This window comes from Melospiza georgiana, chromosome 26 (assembly GCF_028018845.1).
Source record: "Melospiza georgiana isolate bMelGeo1 chromosome 26, bMelGeo1.pri, whole genome shotgun sequence".
NCBI classification, from domain to species: domain Eukaryota; kingdom Metazoa; phylum Chordata; class Aves; order Passeriformes; family Passerellidae; genus Melospiza; species Melospiza georgiana.
The window spans coordinates 3,110,057-3,129,331 of record NC_080455.1 but is presented as its reverse complement, the minus strand read 5'-3'; the positions used below and the strand labels follow the sequence as shown (position 1 = coordinate 3,129,331).

At 60.6% G+C, this 19,275-nt stretch overlaps 1 protein-coding gene across 1 annotated transcript; it reads left to right on the top strand.

Annotated features, from left to right (window-relative positions):
* The first annotated feature begins 1,770 nt into the window (after window positions 1–1,770).
* Window positions 1,771–12,802, top strand: MKNK2 (MAPK interacting serine/threonine kinase 2). Its single transcript, XM_058040651.1, has 14 exons — window positions 1,771–1,851; window positions 1,947–2,131; window positions 4,044–4,125; window positions 4,285–4,386; window positions 4,490–4,587; window positions 5,514–5,593; window positions 6,043–6,116; window positions 6,197–6,301; window positions 6,640–6,695; window positions 6,988–7,083; window positions 8,386–8,580; window positions 8,671–8,835; window positions 8,937–8,980; window positions 9,207–12,802. The coding sequence occupies exons 2-14, from the start codon at window positions 2,084–2,086 to the stop codon at window positions 9,472–9,474; spliced, it is 1,413 nt and encodes a 470-aa protein (XP_057896634.1). The 5' UTR covers window positions 1,771–1,851; window positions 1,947–2,083; the 3' UTR covers window positions 9,475–12,802.
* Window positions 12,803–19,275: the final 6,473 nt, after the last annotated feature.

Here is a 19,275-nt window from a genome sequence, read left to right as displayed (position 1 = left end):
GGTTCGGGGGTGCCGGTGGCAGTGACGAGGGGGGGCTGGAGGTGCCGATTGCAATAATGGGGGGGTCCAGGGGTGCCGATGGTTGTGACAAGGGGGTCTGGTGGTGCCGGTGGCTGTCACACGGGGATCCGGGGGTGCCGATGGTTGTGACAAGGGGGTCTGGGGGTGCCGGTATCGGTGACGGGGGGCTCCGGGGGTGCCGTGGCTGTGACGGGGGGTCCGGGGGTGCCGGTGGCTGTCACACGGGGGTCCGAGGTGCCAGCGTCGGTGCCGGGGGGGTCCGGGGTGCCGTGGCGGCGGCGGGCGCAGCCAATGCGCGAGGCGGGCGGTGAAGTCACCGCGGTGCCGCAGCCATCGGCCCCGGCGCAGCCGCTGCGCGCACCGAGCGCGTCTGCTCTGAGCCCCCGCTGGCGTCACGCGGCGCGGGGGGGACAGGACGGGACAGGACGGGACTGTCGCACACACGCGTGGGGAGCGGCTCCCACGGGGTCACCGCGCCGGGAGGGGGGTCCTGCTCCCGACCCTGCTCCCCACGGCCGCTGGTGGCCCGCGGGGACAGAGGGACGTGACCCCTGCTCTGCCGCCCCCCGGTGCAGGCCGGGCTGAGCTCTGCCCCACTCGTGACCTGAGTGGGCTGGGGGGCTCAGGGGACACCCCTCCCCTGCCACCAGGTCGTGAACACGGGTGTCCCTGTGCCTCAGTGCAGCACAGGGGGTGACATGGGGGTGTCCCTGTGCCTCAGTGCAGCACAAGGGGGTGACAGGGGGGTGTCCCTGTGCCTCAGTGCAACACAAGGGGGTGACAGGGGGGTGTCACAGGGGGGTTACAGGGGGGTGTCCCTGTGCTTGGGGTGCAGCACAGGGGGGTGGCAAAGGGGCGCAGCACAGGGGGTGCCAGGCATGGGGGTGCAGGGACCCTTCCGAAGAGTGCCCCAGCCTCCCCACAGCACAGCAGGGTACCGGGGGGGCGGTTCCGGTGCCCGGAGCAGCACAGAGCGTGCCCCGGTGCAGCGAGGGGGGTGCCCGAGGGGGGTGCGGTGTCCCCAGAGGGAATCCGGGGGGGGTGAGGTCCCGGGTGGGTGCCCGAGAGGGGCTGTGGGTGGTCCCGGGGGGCCTTTGGGGTGTCCCATTAGGGAGGCTGTTTCCCCAGTGTGAGTGCCCGGGGGGGGTCTTGTGTCTCCAGGAGGAATTGGGGTGTCCGGGGGGGGGGGGAGGGGGGCTGTTTGCGTGTCCAAGGGGGCGTTTGTGTCCCCCGGTGCTGCACGGGGGAGTTTTTGTCCGGGGGGTGGTGTTGCTGTCCCTGTGCCCGGGGCTCTGGGGTGTCCCGGGGGGGGGGGTTGTTTGTGTGCCTAGGGAGGGGGGGGACTGTGTCTGTACTCGGGGCTGACGTTTGTGTCCCGGTGAGTGGCCGGTAGGGGTGTTTGTGTCCCGGGGACGGGTGTTTGTATGCCCGGGGGTGTCCGGGGGGGTTCTGTGGCCCTGTCCGGGGCTGTTTGTGTGCCCGGGAGGGGTGTTTGTGTCCCCGGAGGTGTCCGGGGGGGTTCTGTGGCCCTGGCCGGGGGTGTTTGTGTGCCGGAGGTGTCCGGGGGGGTTCTGTGCCCCTATCCGGGGCTGTTTGTTTGCCCGGGGTGCCCGCTCGTGTCCCCGGCGGGGTGTCCCCGTCCCGGGGCTGGCCGGGGGGGGTGTCGGCGGCCCGGGGGCGGGGCGGGGCGGGGCCGCGGCCGTGCCTATAAAGGCGGCGGGGGCGGGGGCGGCGCGTCCCCCCCGGCGGCGGCGGAGCGGCGCGGAGCGGAGCGGGCGGCGGTGCGGGCTGCGGTACCACCAGCAGCGGCGGCTCTGCGGGGCCGCGCCGGTGAGCGCCGGCCCGGGGGGCTCGGGGGGGAACCGGGCACGATCCGGAGCGGCCGCAACCGCCTGACCCCCCCGCTCTGCCTCATCTCCCCGCAGGTCTCGGCCACCCCCGGACTCCCCTCCGGCTCTGCCCGTCCCTCCGCCTCCCTCCCCCCCATCCCCTTTTTTTTTAATTTTGCCGCCCCCCCTCATTTCTCCCAGCAACGCCGCCCCCCGCTCCCCCCCGCAGCAAGATGGTGCAGAAGAAATCAGAGATCCCGGGATTCCACCGCTCCTTCAAGGTAAGGGGGTGCTCCCCGCCTCCCCGGGATGCTCTGGGGGGCTCCGGGGTGCTGGCAGGGCCGGGCTGTGCCCGCATCGCTGCATCCCCTGCCCGGGAATGGAGGGGCCCGGCCGCTTCCTGCCCCGCCCCCGACACCCCCGAACTGAGGAGCTCCGGGGGTGCTGCCCCCAAGCCGTGCAGAGGAACCCCCCTGTCCCCCCGTGCCGGAGGTCGCGGTGCTCCCGGGGATGGCTCAGTGTCTCCCCCCATGCCTCGGGTGGGCGCTGGGATGCTGCAGCTCTCCCCTGGGGATCCCCCGTGGCTGCCTTGGCTGCACTTTCCCCCCTCTCAGCTGTACCCCCTCGTCCTGGTCCGGCTGTGATGTGGGGGTGGTCTCGGGGCTCCGCAGGCCCGGCCCGGTGGGACCGTGCGAGGCTCGATCCCCCCGCCCCGGGATGCCCCGGGCACCCCAAACCCGGGCCCGTCACCCCCCCGGTCCCACCTGCCGCTGTCACCTCGGGGGTGCGGGGGGTCCCTGTGCTCCCGCTCCATTCGCTTCCCCCCTTCCCGAGCCGCCCCCTGGCTGTGGCTTGAGGGGTTCTTTGTTCGGTTTCGCTCCAGCTTCGGGGTGCGGGGGGGTCCCCGTGACCCGCCCCTCGTGGCGGTGCCCCCCGCTCCCGCTCGGGTGGCCTCTGGCCGGGGTTTGTGTCCCCCCGCGGTGGCCGGGGATGGAGGCGGGGGGGACCCCTCGGCCGAGCTGACGGAGCCCGTGCGCAGCCTCCCATCCCCCAGACCTTTGTGTGGCAGTGCTGCGGCAGCTGGCAGGGCCCCCCAGCCCCCTATTGCCCCCCCCGGTGCCCCCCTGTGCTTCCCCTGCCCTCCGTGCACCCCCGTGCCTCTCCCGGAGGCCCCGAGCCCCCCATCCTGCCGGGGCTCATCCCGGGGGGCAGCAGCTGCGGGGCGATGCTGAGCTCCCCAAATCCAGGGTTTGAGGGGGAGGAAAGCTGGGAAAATGCAGCACAGCAGAGTTTTGGTTCCGGAGATCCAGAGTGGTGCTTGGTGCGGGGTGCTCCTGCTGTGATCCTGCCCCCCCCGTTCCGCTGGGGACCCCCGGCCCCCCCAGGGCTGCAGTAAACAGGAGCCTTCTGGGTGTTTCTGCCGGTGGCCGGGGTTGGCCGTGCTGGGGCTGGCAGCCGGCCCGGGCACCGGGCGGGTTTGGGAACGCCGCTGGAGCTGCCACCTCCACCCAAACAGATTTCATAATCCTGGGGAGGAGGGGGCCCTTTCGCCCCTAGCGCTGCCCCGTCCCACGGGTGGCTCAGGGGAGCAGGAGGCAGAGGGTTCCCATGTCCCTTCGGGTGCCACTGGGGTTCAGCATGGGGGAAGGAGCCGGTCCAGGCCCTCCATGGATCCCGGGGTGCAGGAGGGTTTGGAGTGAGGCCTGATCCTGCCAGGCCAGGTCGGGGGTGTCCTGCAGCCTGGTGTACACCATGTCCACAGAGCTGGCTCCAGCCACTGTGACCTTGCAGGGAGCTGGGAGGACATGCAGGGGTGGCTCTGGAGCCTGTCTTGCCCTGTGACTTCTCTTCCTCCCCTCCTACCTCACCGTGGTTCAGGTTTGGGTGGAGATTTGGCGTTGGGTTGGTGTGGGCGGCTGCGGTCCCTCTCGTCATCCCCCGTGTGCTGGCCTGGGGCTGGCTGGAGGAGTGACCCTGCAGCACCATCCCCATCAGGAGATGTGGTCAAAGCCTTCCTCCTCATCCTCTAGCTCTCCCTGGAGCTCTGCCGTGTCCCACCATGGGCTGGTGTCCTGCACCATGGGGCAGTGAGCAGAATGTGTCCCAGGAGCTGGAGCACGCTGGGCTCAGGGTGGCAGCTGGTGGTGGCTGATCCAGCAGCTGCCACCTCACTCCTGCTCTTGGCTCCCACAGGGGCAAAACCCTTTCGACCTGGAGTTCGACCAGTCCAACCACCTGGAGCCCGTCTTCAACTTCGAGTGCCCGCCCCGTCCCGGTGAGTCCTGGCTGCTCCTCAGGGGCTCCCTCCCAGCAGGATCCTCCCTCCCACCCTGCCCCTGGGATCTGGGCCTGAGGGCTCCGGGGGCAGTGCTGGGCGAGCTGTGGATGGACAGGGATGGCTGACACTGACACTGCTGGCTTTGCCCTGGCACAGACATGCCTTCAAGTCAACCCATCGACATCCCTGATGCCAAGAAAAGGAACAAGAAGAAGAAGCGCTGCAGAGCCACCGACAGCTTCTCGGGCAGGTTCGAAGGTGAGCGGGGCTGCTCAGGGACCCCGGGGCAGGGCTGGGCCCTCCTGGTGTCCCCAGGCTGTGCACAGTGGGGCTGCAGCTCAGGTGACCTCTCCCCTGGCAGATGTTTACCAGCTGCAGGAGGAGGTGCTGGGAGAAGGGGCCCACGCCAGAGTGCAGTCCTGCGTGAACCTCATCACCAACAAGGAGTACGCGGTGAAGGTAAAGCTCCCCTGCTGGGGCTGCAGGGCTGCTGTCCTCCCATCCCTGCCTCAGTTTCCATTCTGCCCTCCCCTCCTGGGGCTCTCCCAGCTCCCAGGACCATCAGTGCTGGCTCGGGACTGCAGCTTTATGGGCTGGAGGGAAGGGAGAGGGGCAGGGGTGCAGCAGTGCTGGGCTGTGGTGGTGGCACACCGACCTCTGCCATCACCCAGCTCGGGCTCCTCGGTGACCCCCCTTAGCCACGCTCCTCTCTGTCAATGAGGGCAGGCCAGAGACTAAATTAACACTCAGGATGTGTCTGGGGACTTGGGCAGGGTGGTCAGCTCCTACTCACTCCAGGGAGATCTCTCTCATGTGGGTGCTGGAGGGGATTAGGGTGAGCTTTTGGGGTCAGGGATGGTGGTCCCGTGTCCCCGCACCCCACACACTCCGAGCCATGGCACGGGGGGCTCTGGGATGGGCCCTGTGTCAAAAAGCAGCCAAATGCTGGGGGAGCTTTGCCTCCCCCATCGCTCCATGGGGGCCTTTGGGTGCTCCAGAGGAGAAGCTGGAGCAGCAGGGAGGGCTGTGCTGGTGGAGTGCTCTGCGTGCCCCAAAGAGCAATGACAGCACCCATCCATCTGCCCTCCCCACCGTGTGGGGTGTCTCCCCCTGCCCACCCTTGGCACGGGCAGCGAGCCCCGCCGTGCCAGCGCCCAGTGGGGCATAGGGCCCTGTGCTGCTCCAGCGTCACATGGAGCTCTGCTGGCCCCGGCCCCGGAGGGAGCGGCTTGGCACGGCTCTGCCGCTTGGCACCGGCGCCGGGAACAGCCTGTTCTGCTGCCGGAGCCCCGCCCGGCCCCGCGGTCCCCGCGCCGGAGGGGCAGCGGTGAGCGGTGCCCGGCCCCTCCCTGGCAGCGCTCAGCCTCCCCCTCTCGGCCTTCCAGATCATCGAGAAGCGCCTGGGACACATCCGGAGCAGGGTTTTCCGGGAGGTGGAGATGCTCTATCAGTGCCAGGGACACAGGTACGGGGGGCATCCCCCACGGTGGGCACCGGGAGTGGGCCGGGACCTGATGCTGATGCTTGTGACACCCATGGGCCACAGCCAGCCCGCCCTCTGCCCCACACTCCCTCCCCCTGACCCCGCTGGCCTGGTGGAGCATCCCCAGGGGACATTCCTGGTTTGCCATGACGGCAGGGCCTCGGTGGCCAAGCTGGAGCCGAGCCGAGCCCCTGCTGTGTGCGGGGCAGGCCAGGAGGGGCTGTGAGCAATTAGGGAGGAGCGAGCCGGGCGCTGCGAGCCCCTCTCCCTCCTGGAATTCGGCCAGGGGGGCCCTGGCCGTGTGGTTTCAATCACTGCAAGCCCAGTTTTCCCATCCCACATCCCTGCCGGGGTCCTGTGCTGGATGGGGCTGTGGGGGGGACCCCAGGAGGTGTTGGGGGGATGCTGGACTGACGCCGTGGTCCCTGCAGAAATGTGCTGGAGCTGATTGAGTTCTTCGAGGAGGAGGAGAGGTTTTACCTGGTGTTTGAGAAGATGAGGGGAGGTGAGTGCAGCCCCAGGGTGGGGGGGATCTGGGGCAGCAGGACCCCCACGAGCCCCAGCTCTGCTCTCACCTGGCCACAGGCTCCATCCTGACCCACATCCACCGGAGACGCCACTTCAACGAGCTGGAGGCCAGTGTGGTGGTGCAGGATATCGCCAGCGCCCTGCACTTCCTGCACAACAAAGGTGAGCTGGGATGCCCCAGGTGCCACCAAGGACACCCTGGGGTGTGCTGGGCCCTCCCAGGGGTGTCACTGCCTCCCCCCATGCTTCTGCCCAGGGGACAGTGCCCGTCCCAGCACGCAGGGTCAGGCCCAGCTGCATCACAAGGCTTTTTGTGGTGCAGATCCTGTTCCTCCAGTTTGGTTGGGATTCGGGGCCAGCAGCAAATTTTGCCTTTTGCCAGGGTGCAGGCAGTGATATGGGGTGGGGAGGGAGGGGTCCCTGTGCCACCCCCAGACTTTACACTATAGCAGTTCTTGTAGGAGGGGGATTTTTACCCTCATTGGCTCTTTTGCCCCCAGGGATTGCACACAGGGATCTGAAACCAGAAAATATCCTGTGTGAGAGCCCAGACCAGGTGAGCGGGGAGCAGCCAGGGTGGGTGCAGGGTGTGCTGCCTGGGGTGGGGGGTGATTCCTCAGGTGGGGGGTGCAGGAGGGTCCTGCCAGGGACACACACACACACGCCAGGTCCTGCCAGGGACACATACACCCCCATATGCCACAGCACAGCGTGGTGTGAAGCATGACACAACCTGGCATTGAGCAGTTGTGGCCTGAAAACACGGCTGTGGTCCCCGGGGGCTGCCGGTTGTGATTCCTGCAGGATGCTGGGGGGGTCACCGACCACTTCTTCCCCTCTGTCCCCAGGTCTCCCCAGTGAAGATCTGCGACTTTGACCTGGGAAGTGGCATCAAACTGAACGGCGACTGCTCCCCCATCTCCACTCCGGAGCTGCTCACCCCGGTAAGCGTGGGAGCCCCCGACACTGTGGGGTTCCCGGAGCAGGGAATGGAGCAGGGCTCTGCACGGACACCCCCCGCTCGCCGCTGCCGTCGCTGATGCAGCGTGTCCCTCGTCCCCCCCGCCGCGGCAGGCGAGATGCGGTTACATAACGCGGGGGGGCCGGGGCTGGCGCAGCGCCCGGGCTGCCGTGAGCCTTAGCAACAACAGCCCGAGCTCGCCGAGCCTGCCGGGAGAACTGGGTCAGCAGCACCGGGCTGGGGGCCGCGGCTCCCCGTTCGTGGGCGAGGGAGAGGGGCTGAGCCTCCGCGGTGCGGGGCGGGCAGCCCGAGAGCTCCGGGTGTCCCCGTGTCGCACGGATGCCATCCCCCGCAGAAAGCCGCGCCGCCCTTATCGCCAGCCGCAGGTGCCCCCGCACGGTATCGCCCCGCAGCCCGGGGTTTGGGTGCGATCGTGCCGGGGAGGGCAGAGCCGAGCCGAGCGGGGAGCACAACAGCCAGGACACCCCAGCCCCTCCTTCCCCGCGAACGCCGCCTCCGGGGCGGGTCCGAGTTCGGGGTGTCCCGAGTTTCCCCGTTCTCAGCCGGGATCGGGCTGCGGGGTTGTTTTCCTGCGGTGCCATCAGCTGCTGGGGCCGGCCCCTCGTCGGGAGGCCTCTCTCGTTACGGGGCGATTATCTGCTGGCTGCAGCTCTTTTCTGCCCTGGTCACGGGGCCTGTGTGGGCTGCGGGTCATGTGCTGGAAAGCCCCAGAGTCCCTGGAGCGATAGGGGAATGGGGCCGCTGGCTCTGCCTCTCCCTGCACGGTTTAACTCCTCCCGCCCCGGATCCTGCGCGGCGGCTCCGCCCGTGCCGGCCCGGGGAGCAGGAACAGGCGCTGCAGGCTCGTCCCACCGAGTCCCGTGGCCGCTCCCAGGCGCTGGGGCTGTCCCGCCGAGCCGGTTGGGCGGTGACAATGCTGTGGGTCCTGTGGGTCCGGCTGTGCTGCGCCGTGGGGGTTGCACCCTTTAGGCTTTATTATTTTTTTCCTTCGGGGCGGCAGCTGCTGTTGGGTGACCCCAGAGAGGCGGGTCTGTGGCACCCTCTGTGGTGGGAAACCCAGCAGGGTGATGTGGCAGGAGCAAAGCTGGGGAGCACCTTCCCTTCAGAGGTGCAGCCCCAGAGATCTGGCAGGACCCTCGGAGTCCCCCCTGCCCTGTCAGTCCCACCCTTGGGCTCATCCCCTGCCCTGTCTGTCCCCACCCTTGGGCTCACCCCCTGCCCTGTCTGTCCCCTCCCTTGGGGCTCACCCTGCCTGTCCCCACAGTGTGGCTCAGCCGAGTACATGGCCCCAGAGGTGGTGGAAGCCTTCAACGAGGAGGCCTCAATCTATGACAAGCGCTGTGACCTGTGGAGCCTGGGTGTCATCCTGTACATCATGCTGAGTGGGTACCCCCCCTTTGTGGGCCACTGCGGCTCTGACTGCGGCTGGGACCGGGGTGAGGCGTGCCACACCTGCCAGGTGAGTGGGGAACCCAGCAGCACCCAAACCCACCCCCAGTTTGGCTGCAGCACTCCTGGCTGAGGCCCTGTTGTTTCTCCCCCTGCTCAGAACATGCTCTTTGAGAGCATCCAGGAGGGGAAGTATGAATTTCCTGACAAGGACTGGGCACACATCTCCTTTGGAGCCAAAGACCTCATTTCCAAGCTGCTGGTGAGAGATGCCAAGAAGCGGCTCAGCGCAGCCCAGGTCCTGGAGCACCCCTGGGTGCAGGGGGTGAGTGTTGATGTCCCCTCCCCACTCTCTGCTCCCAAAATCCGGGGTGGGGAACACCTGTCTGCACAACCCTGGCTCTGACTGGCTGCATTTTGTTGCAGTGTGCCCCGGACAATACCCTGCCAACCCCCATCATCCTGCAGAGGTGAGTGTGGGTTCCCCCTGAATCCTGACTCCACTCCTCAGCACTACTGTCTGTTCCTTCTGCTTTTTGGGGGCTTGCCACAACTCTGTGTCTGGGCAGCCCTGCCACTTTGGGTTTGATTTTTGGTGTCTGACCAGTCTGGCATGGCCAGCATGTGAGGAGGGACACCTGGATGTTTGATCTCCCTCCAGCCCCCCACACCCCCCTGATCCGTGCTTCCCTGCAGGAACAGCAGTGCCAAAGAGCTCACCTCCTTTGCTGCTGAGGCCATCGCTGTCAACCGCCAGCTGACGCGGCATGACGAGGATGAGGAGGAGGAGGCGGAGGAGGAAGCACGACCCATCATCATCAAAGCTACCTCACGGGCCATGCAGCTCTCCCCTCCCTCTGAGTCCAAGCTGGCCAAGCGGCGGCAGAAGAGCAGCCTGGCCAAGGCAGTGGCCTCTGGGCAGCACCTGGTGGCCCCGCTGGTCCTGGTGGCCGACCAAGCCTGAGTGGTGCCCCTCACACCTGCTGTACCCCATGTCCCCCCTTCTCCTCCTTTCTTTCTTCCCCTTTCCCTCCCTGACCCCACAGTTTCTGGCTAGTGACAAGATCAGGACTCGTCCCTGTGGCTGGTTTCCAAGGTTTTGCTGATCTTGTAGGTCTGGGGGTGGGAGGGTTTGTTTAAGATCTTATTTTTTTTTAAAGGTATTAAATCAAGTGTGAGGTTGCTTCACCCAGGGCACACTCAAGGACATCTGACAGACACACGGACTTTTGTTTCCCAGCTCTTGGTTTCTCCTCTGACATTTTTCCCCCTCCCTGACACCAAAGGACTCTTTGTATCCGCGGCTGCTTTGACGATTTCAGCTCATTTCATACTGTGAACAAAAGACCCTCGGTCGCGTTTTCAACAGCGGGAGTTGCGTTTTAACCTCGTCCCTCCCCTCGGAGCTGCAGGTTTCTCTCCTTGTTGGGGCAGATCCCACAAAAACCCCTTCCTGGGGGTCTGGGAGGTGTGGGGAGCCCCTCTGTCCTGTGCTTGGGGGTGTCCCCAGCTCAGCTCCAGGGGGACACAGTGCAGGGAACAGCTCAGGCTGGGGAGAGATGGTGCCAGCAAGGGAGCAGCGCCCAACCCACCTTCTCTCCTCGGCATCCTGCTTCCAGAATAAGCTATTCACCCCTTTTCTTTTTGCCCCTTTTTTTTTTTTTCCTTTCCTTTTTAATTACTGTTGGTTTTAAACTGCCAGCTGTGCTTCTCTACAGGGCACAGAGAGATGTCTTCCTTTCCTCCCACGCTCCGGCTGGCGGCTCCCCGTGGGCATCCAGGGCTGTGCTCTTGTGCCAGGTCAGGTGTTGCACCCTGGGTTTTGGAAGGGCTGGTGGCTGTGCCCCTGGGGAAGTGCATGGGGGATGAGGTGTTCAGGGTGGCCAGAGCAGCCAGAAACACTCTCTGGGAGTTGTGTGCTCTGTGGAAAGCAAGGACCCCCTTAAAGAGCATCAGGACCTGCTGCAGGACAGTGAGACCTGCCGTGGCTTCAGGCTGGCCCCGAGGCTGCCATGGCAGGAAGGTTGGGGGGCACAGAGGGTGCCCAATGCCCCGGGGGTGCCAATGGGTGAGCAGTCAGGCTGGTGGCAGCAGCCAAAGGCCAGGGCACAGGGGAGCAGCCTGGGGACAGCTCAGGATGCAGGGCTGGAAGGTTTGGGGTCAGAGCAGCAGGGAGAGCGCTGGTGTGGGTGGTCATGCACGTGCATCCCTGCTCACGTGTGTCCAGCCATGCACGGCGTTGCCCTTTCCTTGGAGTTTGTTTGGGGTGGGAAGGACTCGGGATGCTGAGTCGGGGCGAGGCCCTTGGCTGATTTCTGAGTCTGTCCAGGGGAGCTCAGGGCCAGACCGGCCTCCAGATCCCCCTGACAGCCCCTGCTCCCTGCCACAGGCGCTGCTTGGGGTTGTGCCACCAAGCTGTGCCTGCTGCCAGCCCCCATCCCACTGGGAAGGCAGTGCCCCCTTCACACCTTCCTCCTGTCCCTTCTGACTCAGTGCTTTGAGCTTTATATTTTGCAAAAGCAGCCTCGGCCCATCGTGTGCACAGGTGAGGGTTTGGAGCTCTGAGCTGGGGAACAGACTTCCCTGGGTCTTCAGCTGAAGACAGTCGCTGTCTCTGAAAAAAAAAAGAAAAGAAAGTTCTCCTTTTTATTTTAAGACTGCTGACAGCAATACTATGCAATATATGTTGTTTTTTGTTTCAGGGAGGTGTGTGTGTTATCTTGGGGGATGATGATCTCGGGTGTTGATGGAGTTTAGGGCAGGGGCCATCTTCTCTCACCCTTCCCAGCCTTTCTGCTGCCCCAGGGGGGCTGGGGAGGGTGACTCCATCCCCATCCCACCCCCAAAACTGCCTCGCACTTGTGATCTCCCTCTCCCCTGTGTGTCCCCAGTCCCACTGTGCTGGGTGGGGAGGAGCAAGGCAGTGGTGAGGGGAGACCCTCCCCACAGGCACCAGGACACCCTGGAGAGGCCTCCTTTAACAGAGAAAAAAAAAATCCATCTTGATTGTACGTTGTTACTTTTTATAGCTTATTTTGTTTTATCAGTTGTAGATAATTCCTTGTTGTCTTATATTAAGAAATACTTGAATGATGTACAGTACGCGATGCCTTGAGCTGGTATTGTGAAGCTATCGTTGATGCTGCACGCTGCAGCCTTTTTTTAAAAAACAAAAAAAAATCATGGGAAGGGGATGGCAGGGGGATGTCTCCAAAATTTATCTGTCCCCCGTGCTGTTTTTGTTGGCAAACTGAGTTTCCCCTTTTCCCCGACGCAGAAGAGCGATCTCTTTTATATCTCTATATATAAATACCACACACACTCTGGGGAAGGCCTGGGTGACCCTGCCTGTGTCCCGTGGGTGTCCTTGGCCGGGGATGTGCAGCCAGGAGATGCTGTGGGAGTTTGTGGGACTTGGAGGATGTGCTGGGAGCATCCGAGCTCGGCCTGGGCTCGGTTTTGTATTTTGGGTGGGGTTTGGTGTGGCCCTGGCACCCCTGGCATGGTACTGGGGGTGACCTCAGGTCTGTGCATTGGTAGAGAATCTTTAAATGCATCTAGAGCTGGGATGGACTGGAAAACCTCCAGCCTGGCTGGTGGCAGCGCTGGGCACCCACCCTGGCAGGGCAGGCATGGCTGGGGACACCCTTGTGCCAGGGCCAGACGTCCCCTCCCCAGTGCCAGCACTGCTCCTGGGGCGGTTTCCAGACAGATGCTCCCGTGGTCCAGCACCAGCGACCCCAGCACCCTTCTTCCTCCTCTTCCTCTTTCCAAACTTTCCCCCCCATAGAGCATCTATCTTGGAAACCAACTTCAAAATTATTTTTTTTTTTTAAGCTGGAAATGTTAAGTGTTTTTGCTTCCTCCTCTTCCCCCCCCACCCTTCCTCCAGCCAACTAACTCGACTTAGAACTGGTTAGAAATGTTTACTGTGAAGCTAACTCTTTTTTATCAAACCAGGAGAAACTTTCTCCACTTTACAATTGATGAAGACTGCCAAAGCTGGTTCAACAAGAGTCACGTTAACGCACTGTTGGTTTGTGCAACAGCGGCCTCTGCTCAGGGGCTGCCTGGGAAATTAAAATGAAAATATAAAAAAAAAAAAAAAAAAAAAAAAGACAAAAAAACAAAAACAAAAAAAGAAAAAAAACAAACACACAAAAAGAAGCACTTTACTGTATGTACCAGGTGATCTGATACAGCTGAATTGAAGTTTTCCTTTATAACAATTGTTGATGCCAGAATTTTGTATTCTGTTTTGTAAGAATTTAATAAAAATGCATTGAGACCTATATGGTGGGCAGGTGGCTGTGGCAGCTGGGGCATGTTGGATGGATGGGGGGGGTTGGGGAATTGGGTGTTGCTCTGTCCAGGGGCTCCTCTCCCCATAATCCTTCCCAGCTCTCACTTGTTCCTTCCCAGCCTGCTGCTGGCCCAGGGGGTGGGAGGCCAGGAATAGGGGCTGGCAGAGGCTCAGCCCTGACTCACTTGTCCCAGTGGATGGTGTGATCCTACAGTCCCAATGGGAGCTGGAGGTCAGGGGCAGGGCTCTGCTCCCTGCCAGCTGCACCCAGTGGCCTCAGGACTGCCCTGCCACCCCCAGAGACACTCCTGGCACATCCCCCTCACCCTCCAGAGGGCAGAGGGGGACACTGAGGCAAGAGGAAAGTGTGGTGGCATAGGGAAGGCAGTGGGGACTGGAGGCTGGGGATCAGGATGTGGGAAAAAGGCTGTAGAGGCCCTGCTGAACTTTCTTACATGGGCAAGGCACGACCTTGTGGAATTTAAAATAAATATTTTAAATCCTGACTTCTCCAGCCCTGCTGCTATGCTGGGGGATGGAGCTGGATCCCTCTGGATGTTACTGCCATGGTGCTGCTGCCCTGGCAGAACCCCATCCATGGCACCCCAGCTTTGGGGAATGGGCTGTGGGCTCTGCCATGGGCCAGCTGCTGCTCCCAGCTCTGAGAATCCAGGCTCACTGCTTGGTAAATGCTGCAGCTGCTCCTTGCAGCATCTGGATCAGGACAGGCTGGCCCCAGGAGTCTCCCTTCCCTGGCTGTTCCAGGATGGCATGTGGTGAGAACAGAGCCGGGGTTCCCTCCGTGCTGAGGATGAGGAGCATGTCCCATCCCATGGTGCTGTTCCTGCCTCTGTTGAACAAAGCCATTGCTCCCTCCTGGGTTCTGGGGCCAGCTGGTGACCCTGGACATTTTAGGAGTATCCAGCTCTTGGCTCTTCTTCCTCTCTTGCATGTTGTTTTACCATCATTGGGCCCTCAGCTGCGTGCTTCAGAAATCTTTCCTCTCCTGCCTTTTGCCCAAGAGGTGTCCTGCAGACAATCCTCCTTCCAAGATTCCAGCTGGATCCCAGACAGGTGTGTCAAAGGATCCAGCTGGATCCCAGACAGGTGTGCAGCTTTGCTGCAGATGTTGGTTTAACTTTAAATCTCTGAAATTCCTTCACATGGTCCCTCTTCTCCCCCTTCCCCAAGCCCAGAAAGCGCCTGGTAGTTGGAAACCATTCCTGAGCACGTGCAGAGAAGGGCAGCTCTGAAAATAACCCAGCGCTGGGTTAAAATAACCTGTGCTGCTCTGGTGCCTGAGCACCAGCCCAAAATAGGCTCCGGCGGGATCAGGGCGCTATAAATACCCTGGTGTGGATTTGCCTTGGAGAAAAGCCCCACAGCAGGAGCAGCACCCATGCTGGCCCACAGGGAAGGGGCCACTGCAGAGCCCCAGGGTGGCCTGGCTGATGGAGGGGGACAGCCAGGCTTTGGGTGACGTGGTGGCTTTGTGCCATCTGCCTGGCCTCAGGATTTAACAGAGCCGTCGGGTCATGGCTGGATCTGAGTGGCTGCAGCCCTGGTGGGGTCACATCTGCCTTCAGCCCAGGGCACTGAGGCACCTGGGCAGGAGCAAAGATGAAGTGTCCTCAGTACTTTGGGTCTGAGCCCAGCTCTGCTGGGGACAAATGATGACCTGGGTGATTAGCCAACATTTTGATTCAACATCTGCCAAAAAACCATCCTGGAGTGAGTAACACACATTCCCTCAGACCAGACTGCTCTCCTGAACCACCAGTGAACCCCAAACCCACACTGGGCAATGTGGAGTGGAAGGAGTGAAGTGTGTTTTGATGCAAAACAGCTGCTTTGGATAAAAAAAAAATAATTCCTTTTCGTGCTTTTAAAATGTTTTCTGGGATGGGGCAGAGACAGAAAGAACTCCAGTGCATTTTGCAGAGTCGTGTCTCCTATCCAGGCAACCCAAACCAGCCATCTGGGGTGGTTTTTGGTAGGATGTGCCATTTTGGTGTGGTTTTGACTGGTGTGTGCAGGTTCTCCCTCTGAAGCCATCTCAGGGAGTGAGTGATGTACAGAGCCCAGCACACAGGTCTGGCCCTGCCTGTGTTTCCTGTGGCTGCTCCCTCTGCACCAGGAGCCTGGGTGGCACTGGCACAGCATGGCATGTCTGATTCCTCCACTGTCTGAAGGCCTTGGTGAGCCTTGTTTGTGGTTTTGGATGGTGAAGTGTGAATTTTGGAGAGCCATGGGTGCAGGTCTGGCTTTGCCACGGGATTCCAGCTCTGGGTGGCATTGCACAGACAATGGGAGCTGTGGTTGGCCAGCAGGAGCAGAGCAGGGTCAGGTTTTCCCCAAACCCAGGAGAGCTGTGCCCGTGCCTGGAGTGGCCCCTGGGCCTCCTGAGTCACCTTCTCACCTGGCTGGAGGTTTAGATCAGGGTTTTGTGCTAAGGTACAAGGTTTGTCAGGTCCCACTTTGCCTTCCTCTGGCTCACACCTGGATATCTCTGTCTTTGCCATGCAGTCTCCCTCAGAGCCTCCTACATCCTAAAATGCCTCCTTTGAGGTTGAGCTGCTCGGCCAGGGGAGAGCTGCATCTGCCTGCCTTTTGCTTGGAGCACACATTTCCAGCTTTTGCTTGGAGCACACATTCTAAATGTGTTTTCTGTCTCCATGAGGTGAAGAAAGGCCAGATATTCTCTGCTCTCCAACTCTGAGCACTCTGGTGCCGCTGGTTTCATTCCAGCTGCTTGTAGCCTTGTGAGACCCTGGATGGGGTCAGCCTTCATCCCACTAGCTGAGCCCCAGCTGTGATTTCCCTGCCCAGCCTCACTTCTGGGGTGAGGCTTTTGCTCACCCTGTGAATGGCCCAGCTAAAACTGCCTTTGCCCAGTGCCTGATCTCTGAAGGAATCTGTTGGCTACCAGACCCAGAAATAATGACGCCAGGCCTTTTATAGGAGTGTTTCTTCCCAGGTTTATTTTTGGGATGGTAAAGTCTCCTGTATGACACTCCTCTTTTTATTCCTCTGGTCTAACACACCCCTGATCACCGTGGGGTTGGTGCTGGGTTGTGCAGCAAAGCCATCACCCTATCCCACAGCACCAGGGTGAGTGTCCCACACAGATCCATTACCCCTGACATCCATGGCTGTGTTTCCTTACACTGGTGCTGAGTTCAGCCTCTGGCTCCTGCCACAACACAAATCACCCTGATTTACTTTACCAAGGGCTGAATAACCAGGATGTGTCAGATGCAGGGTGGCAGGGCTGGCACAGGGAGCACAGCACAGAGCTGGTGGTGCTGGAAGATTTAATGGATGTGGAATCCCCTCCTCAGATGATGGAGAAGCACCATCCTCCCTGCCAGGCACACCAGTTTGTGAGGATGAATTTGCTGGGATTTTGGAGCAGTGTTGAAGAAACTCAGCCTCCACCAGCATGGGCTGGGCTGGATGATCCTGCACCTCCCAGGCAGGGCAGGAATGGATGTGGAATCCCTTCCTCAGATGATGGAGAAGCACTGTCCTCCCTGGCAGGCACAGCACAGTTTGTGAGGATGAATTTGCTGAGATTTTGGAGCAGAGAATGCTGTGTTGAAGAAACTTCAGCCCATGGGCTGGGCTGGATGATCCTGCACGTCCCAGGCAGGGCAGAAACCCCTCAGTGGCACTCCTGGAGCTGGATACGTGTGGGATGGCACAGCCGGTGACCCCCTGGCGCTGGGGACGTGCCTGCAGGCCATTCCTGCCAGCCTTCAGCCGCGTCCAGCCATCCACCGGGCACTGCGGGTCTCCAGCTCCCTCTAATGTTTGTGGCCCGAAAGGAGCACCCGCAAGCAGGACAGGCCTGAGCAGCGAGCCAGGCTGCAGGGCCCCGAGGGAAAAGCGTGACGCTGAAATCTGTGCAAGCAGCTGGGCCAGAAAGGGGGGAGCGATGCGCCGAGGAAATGGTGCTAAAGAGGAAAGGATGCAGCGTTTTAAGAGAGAATACGGCTGTGCTGAATGCCTGGTTATTATTAATAAATGAAAGATTTCACAGGAAAAAGGATTGTTCCTCTGAAAAATACTATTTCTAATACTCTAAATAGATACTCGAAAATGCTGTGTTTCCAGCCCTGGAAGTGTTCAAAAAAATGTGGTGACATGGCTTATTGGTGAGCATGGGGGTGATGCTGGACTTGATCTTAAAAATGTTTTCTTATATTAATGACTCTATGGTTCTGTGATTTTAAAGGCTCTTACTCATTCCTGCCTACCCTGAGACTGTTAGGACAAGAGCTCTGCATAGGAGTTTCCCAAACTAGTGCATGGGAAATGCACCTTTCAAAATGCAGCAGGGAACATGACAGCACGGAATGCAGCAGAAATGGGTATTGATAACACAATACAAAGCCAGGCTGGACTCTCAGTCAAAATCAGTGGAGTAGCAGCACTGCTGTGTCTGGCCATAGTGGCTCATGGGGAGATGGCAGAGCTGTGTGAGGGTCTGGAAGTGTTAAATCCACACAATCCACACAGACAGCACACAATCCACACAGACAGCATGTCTCTGTGTGCTACAGAAGCTGTAACACCAAGGCACAGGAGGCAGGAGGGGCAGCCAGGCCATCTCCCCTCTGACACATGGGCTCACGGACCACACGCCCGCTCCTGCCTGGGTGTGTGTGCAGCACAGATCAGGGGAGATAACAGAGAGAGGGGGAATGTAATTACCCTGCAAAGAATAAATCACTTTAACGGTTCAGTTACTGAGATCACAGCGAGGCAGTGGCACAGCCTCTTAATTAATCTTCTGCTTTGCAGCCGCCTCCTGCCCCCGCACCGTCTCCACCTCACACTGCCTGGCAAGGAGATGCCATTGGTGGGGACAACACTGGCCAGTGGTTTGTGGCTGAGCAGGTCCAGCAGGAGCAGCAGGGCACGACCAGGTGAGGGATCAGGGTGCTGTGGCTCCCGGGTTTGTGCAGGGTAATGCCTGTGGTGGGCCTGGTAATGGGATGCTCCAGGCCTGTGTCAGCAGCAGTCAGTAACTCTGATTATTGTGAGGAATTGCTGGGCATGAAGCAGGGGCCTGGGGCTGCTGGAGGCCTGGGTCTGCTGCAGAGGAATGGCTGGTGTGTGAGCTCATGAAGGGAAAACCCCCAATTCACCTTCACCTCCACAAGGCCCAAACCTCCCTGGCTCCTCACCCCCAGCACTGATCCCCTTCAGCCCCTTAACTCTCAACATCTCTTCTCTGTGAATTGCATCCCCATTTCTCATCCCTTCACAAACTGCTCTCTGGGCTCCCTCATCCTCCTCAGAATAACCCCTTTCACAGGATGCTCCCCTTATCCCTCAAAATTGCCCCTCAGAGATTGCTCCCCTTTGACCCCCTCACATTGCTCCTTGGGGAATCGCCATTATCTCCAAACTGGTTCTCAGGGATTGCTTCTGTCACACCTCCACACTGTTCCTCAGGGAACCTTATCCCTCAAAACTGCCCCTCAGGGATTGCTTCCCTCACCCCCTGTCCCCCTCATTGCTCCTCGGGAAATCATTCCCATTTCCCTGCTCCTCCTCCTTCCACGCCAGGGATGTGCCCTCATCCTCCTCAGGGATCATTCCCTCATCCCCAAAACTGCCCCTCAAGGATTGCTCCTTTTGCTGTCCCTTCCACATTGCTCCTAAGGGAAATGCTCCCTTTTGCTTAAAACTATCCCTCAGGTTTGGTCCCTCATCATCTTCAGGGATTACTCCTTCATGGATCATTCCTTTACTCCCCCTCAGGGATCGCTCCTTCATCCCCAAAACTGCCCCTCAAGAATTGCTCCTCTTGCCACCCCCTCCATGTAGCTCCTCAGGGAAATGCTCCAAGCCTCAGAACTGTCCCTCATGTTTGGCCCCTCATCATCTTCAGGGATTATTCTCTCATGGATCATCCCTTTATCCCCTCAGGGATCACTCCCTCATCCCCAAAACTCAAGGATTTTGGGGATCAAAAATCCCTCAAGGATTGCTCCTCTTGCCGCTCCCTCCATGTAGCTCCTCAGGGAAATGCTCCAGGCCTCAAAACTGTCCCTCAGGTTTGGCCCCTCATCATCTTCAGGGATTATTCCCTCATGGATCATCCTTTTATTCCCCTCAGGGATCAGCCCCTCATTCCAAAAACTTTCCCTCAGGGACTGATCCTCATCTCCTCAAGGGTTGCCACCTTTGTCCCCCAGACTGCCCTTCAGGGATAGTCTCCATCCTTTTCAGGGATCAGCCCTTCAGGGATCATCCCCTTACTCTCCCTAAGGGATCGTCCCCTCATCCCCCAAACTGTCTCCAGGGATCGCCCATCAAAACTGCCTTTCTCATTCATCCACACTGGTTCCTCAGGGTCCCATCCCCTCTTGCCCCAAAAGTGCCCTTCAGGGATTGCTCCCCTCTGCTGCTCGTCAGGGAAATGCCCCATTACCCTCAAAAGATCCTTCA